The sequence below is a fragment of the Schistocerca nitens genome, chromosome 1 (genome assembly GCF_023898315.1).
Source record: "Schistocerca nitens isolate TAMUIC-IGC-003100 chromosome 1, iqSchNite1.1, whole genome shotgun sequence".
NCBI classification, from domain to species: domain Eukaryota; kingdom Metazoa; phylum Arthropoda; class Insecta; order Orthoptera; family Acrididae; genus Schistocerca; species Schistocerca nitens.
Genome location: NC_064614.1, coordinates 650,261,618 through 650,275,372, shown reverse-complemented (window position 1 = coordinate 650,275,372; position 13,755 = coordinate 650,261,618). Strand labels below are relative to the sequence as shown.

Sequence of the window (13,755 nt, the reverse complement as noted above, 5' to 3'; positions counted from 1 at the left end):
GGCTATTTACAATTTGTACAGAAACCAGATGGCAGTTATAAGAGTCGAGGGGCATGAAAGGGAAGCAATGGTTGGGAAGGGAGTAAGACAGGGTTGTAACCTCTCCCCGATGTTATTCAATCTGTATATTGAGCAAGCAGTAAAGGAAACAAAAGAAAAATTCGGAGTAGGTATTAAAATCCATGGAGAAGAAATAAAAACTTTGAGGTTCGCCGATGACATTGTAATTCTGTCAGAGGCAGCAAAGGACTTGGAAGAGCAGTTGAATGGAATGGACAGTGTCTTGAAAGGAGGATATAAGATGAACATCAACAAAAGCAAAACGAGGATAATGGAATGTAGTCGAATTAAGTCGGGTGATGCTGATGGAATTAGATTAGGAAATGAGACATTTCAAGTAGTAAAGGAGTTTTGCTATTTGGGGAGTAAAATAACTGATGATGGTCGAAGTAGAGAGGATATAAAATGTAGACTGGCAATGACAAGGAAAGCGTTTCTGAAGAAGAGAAATTTGTTAACATCGAGTATAGATTTAAGTGTCAGGAAGTCATTTCTGAAAGTATTTGTATGGAGTGTAGCCATGTATGGAAGTGAAACATGGACGATAAATAGTTTAGACAAGATGAGAATAGAAGCTTTCGAAATGTGGTGCTACAGAAGAATGCTGAACATTAGATGGGTAGATCACATAACTAATGAGGAAGTACTGAATAGGATTGGGGAGAAGAGAAGTTTGTGGCACAACTTGACCAGAAGACGGGATTGGTTGGTAGGACATGGTCTGAGGCATCAAGGGATCACCAATTTAGTATTGGAGGGCAGCGTGGAGGGTAAAAATCGTAGAGGGAGACCAAGAGATGAATACACTAAGCAGATTCAGAAGGATGTAGGTTGCAGTAGGTACTGGGAGATAAAGAAGCTTGCACAGGATAGAGTAGCATGGAGAGCTGCATCAAACCAGTCTCAGGACTGAAGACCACAACAACAACAATTCATTCTTTTAATGTTGGCAAGAATGAACAATGCTGCTTGTTCCTCTAGGATAAACGGTATAATGTTGGTCACGAATGTATTTGTACATGTTGGAAATAAATTGATAGTTCATCTGCTTATTGTCATTGTCAAATTGCTTGGTGTTGTTAACTTGGACCAACTATGGTACGAAAAAATAAAAATATCAGCACTGTACCAAACATAATGTCCATTTGTGAAATACTGAGCGCTGTCTGTCAATTTTTTAGATTTGTTTTTGAAAGTAAAGAAAAATATCTATGTGCACGCTCCCATCATTTCAGCGAATGTTGAAAGATCTTCTAACTACAAGCTCATGTTGTTTGTCAACAGATTTTCCCTCAGTGTCGAGAACCTACAATAGCTCTAAGATGGTTATATAACCATTTTCATACATCTTGAATGGATGAATTTTTTTTTAAGGAAAAATATAGTGATTTTAAATGAATTGCCCTTTTTGTAATTGCAGTTCCAACATCCAATAAATTTTTTCATCGTTACAGTTAATTTTATGGCCTAATTTATGAGTGTTTTTAATCATTTTTTCTGTGTTTTATTGGAATTTTCAGGTTATTTTAGTGATAGTTCACCAGTTATTTTAGCTCATAAAATATCGAGCCCTATGGTTAGACGCCTTTTTTCATATTCATAAACTAAATGAATTCTCACTAGGGATGCTGCCCCCATTGACCCCCCCCCCCCCCCCCCCTCCCATGGGTGCCCCCTGGTTTGAAGGTATTTCATCTGTCCCATATTCCTTACACACCAGGTGCAATAATTTCGCCATTGCTCTTTGACAGCTGTTACTATATACTTAAAATTTGACTAAGGTGAAACAGAAAACAAATCATAAATTCTAATGGCAAACTGCAAAAAGCTAAATCTGTCAGCACAGGAGAGTCACTAATTTTCATCAGGAGCTGTTAACAAGTGGGAGTTCCTGCTGGTATGCATGAATTAGGTATTACAGAACAATAAATATAACAACAAAAATAAAGAATATTCATAATAATTACCATTAGATTCTTAAACATTAGAACTAGTTTTTGGTTAGATGATACATCCATTTCATTCATCCACTCGTTCATTGTTCCCTAGGTCCCACCACAAAAAGAGGAAAATACCTGCAGCAATGTGGTATGATCAAAAGCTACTATGTTGAAAAAGCTGCTGCCTCCTCAGTTTCACAATGTAAAAGCCATTCACCTGCTATTGATAGCTCAACATTACTTAATCACAACTGTCCTATTATTATAGTACATTACTACTTGTCATGCAGTTTTACAACTAACACTGCTACTTGCCATTTAGCTAATAGAACTTTTCACTCTCTGTTCCTAGATATTCAGATAATGTGTAGAAAGAGTGGCTTTCTTGCTTTGCTTTAGATCGGAGTTTGTTGAATATTTTTTCACTATAGTACATAATTGCACTCAGAACCCTTCACCTGGAGCTGAAATATACATGACTATTATTTTTGTGTCCTGTATTGTGACTGCATAAATCACATTTCAGCTCAAACAGTTGCTTTATTATTACACATCATAAGCACAAAATAGCAATGTTCTACCAATATTAATTTACTGCATTAACTAGTTTTCAGCTTATAAGCCATCATCATATTATAACCAATTTTCTTTGTCGAAGAGGATTCAGTACTGGAGGATAACATTGAAAAAGATATTAAGCTTGGGAGAAGAGGTGTATGAGGAGGAGGAGGAGGAGGAGGAGGAAGAAATTAAGTGTTTAATGTCCTGTTGACATCGAGGTCATTAGATTAGATTAGGGAAGGATGAAGAATGAAAGCAACCGCAGGCTTCCGAAGCAATCATTCCAGCATTTTCCTTAAGCAATTTAGGAAAACTATTGAAAACCTAAATCTGTGTGGTCGGACATGGGTTTGAACTATCATCCTCCTGAATACAAGTACAGTGCTAACCACAGGGCCACCTAGCTTGATATTATCTGTGGAGAGTAAGGTGCGAATAAAGAGTAAATGTCATCTTTGAAAGAACAATGGTAAAGGGTACAAACCAGAACACATTATGACTAAACATTGTACAAGGTGTGTGTGTGTGTGTGTGTGTGTGTGTGTGTGTGTGTGTGTGTGTGTCAGATGAGGTGGAAACAGAGGATGATGAAATAAACAAAGAATTATGTTCTCTTCTGTTGAGTGTAGATCTTTACTCATTGCCCCCCCCCCCCCCCCCCCCTCTCTCTCTCTCTCTCTCTCTCTCTCTCTCTCTCTCTCTCTCTCACACACACACACACACACACACACACACACACACACACACACGTTGTAAGATGTTTATTTTTCACGTTTTTCTGGTTTGTACCCTTTACATTTAAATAATGTTTAACTTTAATATTTTGAACTACAGTACTATTGCTCCATCAAAGATGGCATTTACTCTGTGTTTGAGCCTGACTCCTCATTGTGTAAAATCTTTATCAATATCTCTAATACCTTATTCTCTTTGACGACAATGAGAGATGCTGAGCTCTTTGAGTAGAGTATCTAAATGTTGATTCCATTTTAACATTTAACCAATTGGACACAAAGGAATTTCACACACAGTTTTCCGTTTAGTGTATGAACTTAATGTCTGTTTCTGGCTCTGACATGTCATTATCATTTGTCTGAAATTGCATTATATAAGTGTGTGTGTGTGTGTGTGTGTGTGTGCAAAGTTATCTTCATTCATATTAACACAAGGAACTTATAAAATCACAGGTCAAGAGGAGGTTATTAATAATACTGCAAATTTTAAAAACTATCAACCTGGTGATGATATAAAATGTGATCACATCATGTTTACAAGGAGATGGGATGAAATGTTTAGGTGCAGATGAACTAAATAATAGTTTCATAAATTCTGGGGAATTAGGTATAACAGATGAAAGAAATTTAGAGGACAATGAAGTTAGTCTTCCCAATTTGTGGGAAACAGAGTTGCCAGTAGACTTGCCAAAATATGGATGGAGAACTAATATCCTAAGGATATACTGAATTTAGTCAAATCACTGGGCAACTCCAGAACTGAGGACATCTATGGTTTTTCTAATTTTATCAGAAAGAAAATAATAGACACTATATGCAGTCCACTGTCCTATCTAATCAATAGGATGTTTACAGAAGGAACATTTTCAGACTGCCTTAAACTGACAATTGTATTGTTCCACAAAATTTCGGGAGAACTGACGGATGTTTGCAACTTCCTGCCACAATATTTTGGTGTAGAGTCTTCTGGCCATCTTCAGGTGATACTGGCGAAAACTCCCTGATCTCTGGTATTTAGGGCCCCTCCGGCACATGCGTGGTGGATTCACTTGGCATTACGCGTGTGCTATTTGAGCGCATTAGATTCTGATGCACCGCATGCCATCCGTGGTGAAAACTCGCTGCATCGATATCAATTTGATTGTCATCCTGCGATCAAATTTATATCGATGCGGTGAGTTGTCACCCCGAAGGGCGTGCGGCACAGCAGAGTCGAACACGCTCAAGTAGTGCACGCGCAACGCCAAGTGAATCCACCACGCATGTGCCGGAGGGGCCCTAAATACCAGAGATCATGGAGTTTTCGCCAGTATCACCTGAAGATGGCCAGAAGACTCTGCGCCAAAATATTGTGGCAGGAAGTTGCAAACATCCGGCAGTTCGCCGGAAATGTTGTGGAACAATATGTACGCCGGGAAAGTTTTAAATCTCACGATAATTGTATTGCCTGAATTTAAAATAGGAGGCAGAAATTCACCCCAAAATTAAGGGCCCATTGCAATATTACCTATAATATCCAAAATTATTGAAACATTAATGAAAGAAGACCAATTAATTTTTTTCCCCAGTCTTACAACCTCTTAAATAGGGCCCAATATGGATTCTGAAGTGGGCCATCAACAATAAAGGCATTTCAGGAAGTTTTATGATCAATATTACATGGTTTTGAAAATAGGGAACACACCTATGCAACTTTAGTAGCTTTAACCAAGGCATTTGACACTGTCGCAAATAGCATTTTAATTAAAAAACTTGAAAAACGTGGAATAACTGGTAATGTATGCCGATGACACAACTTCTATCATGTCACATAGTGATGCGAATGTTGTCAAACAAATGAACAACTCGATCATGGAAAAGGCAACTCAGTGGTTCCATGAAAATAGACTGTCATTACATAAAAACAAAACTGAACACATCCTCTTTTCCCTTAGAGATATTAATAATGGACCAAATGAAGTCAGACATTCAGTAAAATTGTTAGGCATATATCTAGATACTAAATTATGCTGGAATACCCACACAGAAGAGCTGTGCAGAAAGTTGGCAAGGGTTGTGTCACTAACGAGTGCACGCTCCTGGCATATTATGCCTTTTTTCATGCACATTTGCATTATGGAATGCTTCTTTGGGGTAACTCTGTTGGTGCAAAAGATGTCTTCCTCTGGCAGAAGAAGCCATTAGATGTATTTTTGGTTTGAGCAAATTACCTTCTTGCAGACAGTACTTTATTGAGCACAAAATACTTACAGTGCCCAGTCCATACATACTCAAAGCACTTATGCAAGCCAAACACGTATGAAAGCAGGTCAGATGTGCACTCATATGAAACAAGACACAGAAACTTATTAGACATTCCTTGGTCGCGTTTGAGTAAAGTCCAAAATTATTTTGTACATGCTGGCTAAACGTTTTTTAACACTATATCACATGGCACAAGGGAATAGCATGAAAATAAATTTAAAATGGTGGTAAAGATATGGCTGAAAGACAAAGCATTCTACAGCACAAGTGAATGCATACATAATGAAAAAATATGATGTTCTTTCATATAATGAAAATATATTACTATTTTATATAATGAAAAATATGATGCTCTTTTATTATAAATGTGATTGTGAACTAACAAAATTGTAACTTATGACATACATCAAAATTTGTCTGTGCAACCAGTGTAACAAAACTAATTATGGATGAGCACAAGATATGCAATATTTATGTAATAATATCCATATACGTTAACCTTTTGTATAATCATTTGTATAACCATCTGTAGAATTATGTATCTACCTTTTGTATAATTTGTGTAAGCAACTGTATAATTACGTAACAAATTACAATGCCTTATACAACACAACAGTTGTCTACAGGCAAATAAATCCAATTCACATCTGTTCAAGAATAGCACATCATCTATTAATAGGTACAAATTTATCCATAGCAATGTCTTGTATTGGTCGGGTGGTCTACTTTCATATTGAAAGCTGTGAGATGACGGATCTTTGTACAGAAAATTCTAATAATCAAGGTATATTATTGGTTCTCATAAACCAAAGTTAACAAGTTTTGAAATTTTTATGGCAGTTCAATAAAATATTGAAAATAAAAACAAATCCAGATTTACAAAAGTTGTCAGTACTACACTAACAGTTTCACTGCAGACATCTCATTTCCAATCTTCTCTAGCACACTTCACAACTTCCTAAAAGTTATTGTATTCCTGAGCAAACTCTTGTTTTTAACTAAAAATTCAAACAATTTTTTTTTCTGTTTAAAATTGAATCATATGTAACCAAAGCTATTTTCTGCCCTGTAAAGAGGAGATTTGATACTATAAACAATAGCACTGCAGGGGTGCAGCAGTGTTAATGTGGTAATGAAAAGAAGTACAACAATAAATATGCAACTGATTTTATGTATTATAAATTCTATTATTAAAAATATATAAAACTGTACATGCAATATGAACAAAATAAATACAGTAATTGTATTTTTTATGAAATTTGAGTTGTTCAAATTGAATGTTAGGAACTACAGTCTTACAAGGACATCACATGCCAATTGGATTTTTGTAAATTTTTATATTTAGAGTAGGTGAAGCTTGGAGCTCAAATATCAATTGATCAAAGCAGTTCAAAAAAATAATTTGTAATGTATTTTTTAAATTTAAACATGGCTGATTATCAATTTTTATAAAAGATTGGTAATAAGAATTTATATTTGCTATAAAAACTGGATTTTTTGAGTGATATGTCATTAGCAATAAGAAAAGCATGCATTTTTCATAAAAATGAGACATATATATGTGTTAACCAGCATATATCTGACAACTTTTGTATTTAAATGACATAGGTATTTGAACTAAATGGAGGGGGGGAAAAGAGCCAATCAAGCAATTAATCTCAATGTTATTGATTGTTTCCCCATCTTCATGTATTTTATACTTCATGGAAGTTTTTGAAGAACACACAACTTTGTTTAAAAATTTGAAACTGCTGGGAATCGAACCCAGGCCCCCCTACACAGCAGGCAAGCACACTACCGTGCTTCCTGTAGAAAAATTTACCTTAATTTAGCATATTAATGATGATCAGAAAACTTCAAAGTCAATTTTCTTGACCATTTTTGTGTTTGTGTGTGTGTGTGTGGGGGGGGGGGGGGGGGGGGTTTGCATTGAACTGCTTTGGCAAATTGATATTTGAGTTCTGAACTTCATGTACCACAAGTATAAAAAGTTATAAAAATCCGATTGGCACGAAGTCTCCTTGTCAGTGATTCTTCCAATAAATATTACACTACAAGTAGACATTTTAACTCCAGAACTAACTAATTAACTGATGTTGAGGGTAATAGCCACATCAAGAAACTGACAGTGTCTTTTATATTTTAATTAAAAATATGGTCTTGAGAGGTGGGAGGAGAGTGGGGACTGCACAGGGCACCAGGCAAAAGTCCTGGTTCCTGAGTAGATAAATACTGAACTAAACCGGACAGAAGAAATTTAAAGAAATGGAAAGCACATGGGAAAATTTGTCATTCAGTGTCACAGCAATTTGAATTTTGTTTGTAATGTTTCACCAATTAAACCTATTTCATCCCATGTCTCTTTTCCATAATGCCGAAAAAGGTATATTACCGAGTAGATTTTCTTTTATTTTCATAGATTTTTGTCTGCTCTCTGAGCCATAAGAGGCAACCACTCACTTTGAAACCTTGATATTGTCAACTTTTCCATGTGGTGTCCATCCCAAACAACAAACAATTTATCTAAAGACTTTACACATCTTTTATGTGCTTTTTAGTTTCTTTTTTCACTTCAATAAGTGTCTGGACAGAATTTAACTTATCCATTATCTTTCATCAAATACTGCAGTATAAGATGCATGTAAAACAGGTAGGCCTAATTATAAAGTGGCCGTACCTTAACAGAAAATTTTTAAGTAACTTAATGTAACATTTGTTCATGAGGTTATATTTGTTAATGAACGCATCCATTCAAAATAACGCACACGTCTGAGTCCAAGAATTTCATTCACACTTCATAATTACACAAAAGAAAAATACTAAACAACTGTTCTTCATGATCTTTTGATCAACTATGATACTTGAGGATCAATATCAATTAGTTACTAGAGTTACATGTAAGATTTGACCTATTTTACAACTTTTAAATTTTATTTATATTTGGCTTTAGTATAAGTTAGCAAATGAAGTATAAAAAATTGTTGCATGTTGTAATATACATATGTAAGTCCCATCTCTAGCTACTGAGTTTCAGATATATCAAGCTGCCAAAAATTATGGTAACAAAGACAAGTGAATGCAACAGTTTCATTATCACAGACTACAGATCAGTTTGGTGACAGAGGTTCCATCCAAGTAAGCAACACTCTCAAGCTGCTTTCAGCATCTGTCGGATCACATCCAAACGATTACTTAAAGAGGTGAACATGGTAAAGACCTGTGAAGATAACAATAGTTTAGTTCACTTGAAAAGAGAAACAAAATACATATTTTTTAATAAATCAGTATAACAACTAAAGAAAAGAAAGTGTTGTTGTAAAGCAAAGAATCATCATATAGGTTAACTCTTAAACAGAAGATAACAGCAACCAACCACTTTTTATAATGCTATTTATTTATTTATTTATTTAAATAGCGCTGTTAGTGGTTTCGAACTGAAAGGTTCATCATCAGACAGCTTGTTCAGGTTAAGATACGTTTTACATTAGTTTTCTCTTTTAGTTCTCCCAAATGATGAAATTTCCTTGGGGCGATGGTGCCCTACAACCAAAACAAGATACGAGAAAATGTCTATTTCACTGTAATTGTGCCTCACAACAATTTTAAATGATGTAAACAAATTATTGAAGTGAAGATGTTTTGGCCACTCTCGTTGAAAAATCTGCACCATTACATTCTAGTGCTGACTGCTTGTGTTCATGCAGCGCAGACTGTATGAAGCACTTTCTTTATATATGGTGCTTTATGCAGTCTTTGCTGCTGTATGAACACAAGCAGTCAGCACTGGAATGTAATGGCATGGATTTCAACGTAAGTGACCAAAACATCTTCCCTTCGATAATTTTTTTGCATCATTTAAAATCATTGTTACGCATAATTACAGTTAAATAGACACTGGCTCATATCTTGTTTTGGTTGCACGGCACCACCACCCCAAAAAAATTTCATGTTTTAGGAGAACAAAAAGTGAAAACTAATGCAAAATGAATCTTAATGTGAACAGGTTGTCTGATGAGCCTGTCAGTTTGAAACCAGTAGCGGCATTATTTAAATAAATAACATTATAAAAAGTGGTTGGTTACAGTTATCCTCTCTGTAAGAGTCAACTTATATTTTTTACACAGCCAAGGGCTCAGGCTGTCAGTTTTCGACAAAATAGCCTAAATAATCACCATTTTGGTAACTTTTACAAGTAGTCTTCATTGGTATAACTACTTGGGGTTTGTCACTGCAGTTGTATATGTGCCCTTTCTCTCCAGTTGTAACAAGGCAAAGCTGTGATATACAGCTGAATCATTTGTTATACCAAAATATCAACACACACTCAGTAAAGTTTTATTGAATCAAATGCTGATCACATTAGCTTAAGATCATATATTTTAAAACAAGACAACTGCCAATACAACAAATGTCAAAAAACATCAGATCTTGCTCTTGCAGAAATGGCAGATAAGGGGACATGAACAAAATTTGGAATTAGCAATTATGGAAAAACAAAATGGCTGACACCAACAGATGAAGAGTGTCACATGCAGTATGACAGCAACAGCTGAGCTTCAAATCTTAGCTTACCAATAAGCTTGTACAAGCATCTGTTTGTACCTGAAATAGGTTGAGCTCACACGACGTATGCTCACATGATCGGTCCAAGATAGTGAATGATTTGCATAAAGGTGAAATTTTATGCACTTTGCATGCTGCATTGATAGAAAACAGGCTAATATAATTCCTACAGCTGCAATTTGGTCATTTTATTTTAAATACGAACCTATCCACCCAATGGTTTTATGTGCTTTCCACAGCGGATGCAAATTATGGATTTAACGGAATTGATTTTGGTACAATGGCAGCATATAGGGTGGAGCTGTTCTTTAGCATACACATTTTTTAAGGAGATTTGCAAGTCACTGAATATTTGAGAGAGTCAAATGCCACAGCCAGTTTGCAAGCACTTCCTTATGTATTTATACAACATGACACATTTTCCTTTGATGACTGATATGCTAAAACCATCTGGTGTATCCCACCTTCATCTTTGTCTACCCTCCCCCTCATTACAGGTGGATCTCTCTCATTCTGGAATCTGAGTGACCTTCCTTCTCAACTTTTCCCAACACAACCCTCTCTCCTCCCTGACAAAGGAACTACTAATTCCATTCCATTTTCCATTGGTAGTAATATATATTTCACTTCCTGAAGGTAAGTCTATCTCATAATATATCCTGCCTGCAAAAAAAATGAAGCACCCAGAACATACGGTGGAAATAAAATGAAACCTCATGGGTTGAGAGGCTATGTGGTGATTACAAAATCGAGTCAAATTTTCAAAGAACTTGGCAATATGACTCCCACTTATCAGTATGATACTGCACCCTCTCTGTCTTGGACATATGCACTGATCTGATTGAGAAGGGTTTAATTAAGCCGTTGTATCCTCCCATGAGGTGAGCTCATTCACAACAGTTGTAATAGGTCCTTGATATCCTAAATACTGGCACTGGTACAGAGCTGATGTCGGAGCTGGTCGATCACTTTTTAATAGGGGGCCGATCTGGAGATCTTACTGGCCATGGGAGTACTTCAACATCATGCAGATGTTTCATAAACACATGTGCCATGTGTGGACAAGCACTGTTCTGTTGAAAAATGACACCATGATATTTCCAGATGAGAGGTAACACATAAGGACACAGGATGTCTGTCACGTACCACTGTGCCTTCAGAGTTCCCTCAATCACTACAAGCCATGACCTGAAGTCATGATCAATGGTTCCCCATAACACAACACCAGGAGTAACACCACTATGTCTCTCCACAACAAAGGAAGAATTGGACTACTCTCCAGGTCATCGCCCTACTTGCTGATGATGTGGGGTAGTGCAGAGTCGCAATTCATCACTGAGCACAATGCGACATCATTCTTTCACTGTCCTTGCCTCCCAGTTTCAGCATCAACCCAAACACAGCCATGGCGTTAACAACAGCCTACACATGGGATGGTAATTCCCTAGTCTGACTGCTGCTAGTCTCCAACCAATGGTATGGGATGACTCAGAATGCTCAGGCAAGTTCATTACTTTTTCTCAGATGGCAGTCACAGACACGAGGGAGTTACAATGCGCTTGGTGCACAATATGGTGATCCTCCATTGTCGCAGTCAGACACGGCCGACCAGAACCTTGAAAACAAGTATGTCTGCCATCACTCTCTTACACAGTCTAACACTGGCTGGGCCACAGTCTCACTGATTGCTCCACAAATCTGGGTATTGTAAGATTTGACCAACCACCAACAACGGGTCTCATTTCAGATTCTGTTAGGTGCCCCTAAATATGTCTCACAGGAGTATGTGGCACATCACTCATATACCACACCTAGCATGGCCTGCTGTAGTTCTGCCGCTTGACTGAGGTAAGGCGTAGTGTCAGGTGTAGGAAGAAGGCAGGTGTGTTGGGGAATGTGGTGTTGGGGAAGGGCGGGGGTGGCTAACAGTTGATACATCTATGGAACCCAATTGAAAATGCTATGGCATCTTGAAACCATCAGTAAATGAATATAGTGAATGCGGTTCATATTCCATAAAATCTTCCTAATGAAAAATAATAAATTGGTTTTACAAAAAGATGACACTTACCTGTGGACTAAATAAACACCTGCTCACTGGCCAGACTGTCAGCAAATGGTTTGACAATTTCACGTGTTGCAAAATAAAAAACTAGACCAAATGTAATAGAAATTGGAAGAGCAGGCAATGCCTTCTTGAAAATTGCAAGCAGCAACAGTGTGAGACAGAGGCCCTGCAAAATGACAGAAAATGAGCACATTTCATCAAATAAATTGATAAGTATGCAGTACATAATAAAAAGTTTGGTTTCTACCCATTTCACCTGCATAAAGGAGCACAAGATGAATGACTGCTTAAATTTATCTGAGCATGCTGTAATTAGTCTAATTTTACCTCTGCACTTCCCACTGATGCCTGTATGTAATCTATTACTAGAACCCTCACTTAAGATCATCCCTGTAAATCATTATATGAGATACTGAGTACATGAATTTGTTTGTGAAACTTCACATTTGTATATGTATGTTAAGTATGCTACTAGGTATCAAGCCATAAAATGGGAAACAGGCAACTGCTCATCTAAATAAATATGCCTGGAAAGCTACACACACACTACCTCTGGACTGCCAGAATCCTTGATCATAGGTCATTAAAGTTAGACATCGGACATTAAAGTTTGACTAACTTTGCTGTTTCAGAACCATAGTCTAAGGTTTCACACTTTCTCAAAAAGATAATTTTAATTGTAGTAATTGTGACTGATGCCTTTTGACACAGCCACCAACCACACAGCAGAGTGCTGCAGGTTGCTGTACTGCCAAAGGCACCTGCAACTTGACAGCAGCACATCACACCTGCAGCAGCTGTTGCGGTATAGCCGGCCGGGGTGGCCGAACAGTTCTAGGCGCTACAGTCTGGAACCGCGCGAGCGCTATGGTCGCAGGTTCGAATCCTGCCTCGGGCATGGATGTGTGTGATGTCCTTAGGTTAGTTAGGTTTAAGTAGTTCCAAGTTATAGGGGACTGATGACCTCAGAAGTTAAGTCCCATAGTGCTCAGAGCCATTTGTTACGGTATATGGTGGTGCCACATCTGCAGGGTACAGCACTTTTATCACTGGCACTAGCTCACATCCGCAAGCCACTTGATATTATCTAAGTATCCTGGTATTCTTCTGCCACATGGATTCATAGCATGCAGCCCAACTGCTCACAAACAGTCAATGTCGGGAGTTCACAGCTAATGTTCTCTGGACAAGGAACTGACTGCGTAAGTGGTCCCACAATCCGAGTTCTATTCACCACAGCACAGCGCACACTAGTCAGAGCCTACAGCCTCACATACATGTCCGAACTGCTGAGTCTTTGCAAGTGCTTCAACCACAGACTACACTCACATGAGGGCATTTCTGGGCTATATTAATGCTACCCAATTTAGGATTGACAGTATACTTAACTCAGTGGTTACTTTAGCATAATGGTGCAACAGACATTCAAGAAACTGTCACTGTGTTTGGATGTGAACCTTTATCAGATCCAGACAATCTTTAGTGGTATTACTTTTGAAGCTGTTAGCCGTTTTACTTCTTAAGGTACTGTGTAATACAGCTCTATTGTTCTTTTGGCTACCTGGGCACATCTATTCATTGCAGC

At 37.4% G+C, this 13,755-nt stretch overlaps 1 protein-coding gene across 1 annotated transcript in view; it reads right to left on the bottom strand.

The window, feature by feature from the left end:
• Window positions 1–5,870: 5,870 nt before the first annotated feature.
• The window catches only part of LOC126258560 (presenilin homolog), a 129,410-nt gene continuing 121,525 nt past the window's right edge, over window positions 5,871–13,755 (bottom strand). Inside the window, exons 10-11 of the mRNA XM_049955651.1 lie at window positions 12,174–12,336; window positions 5,871–8,756 (exon numbers count right to left, since the gene is read on the bottom strand). Of these exons, the coding sequence (XP_049811608.1) occupies window positions 12,181–12,336 (156 nt within the window). The 3' untranslated portion in view covers window positions 5,871–8,756; window positions 12,174–12,180. The remainder of the gene's footprint in view (window positions 8,757–12,173; window positions 12,337–13,755) is intronic.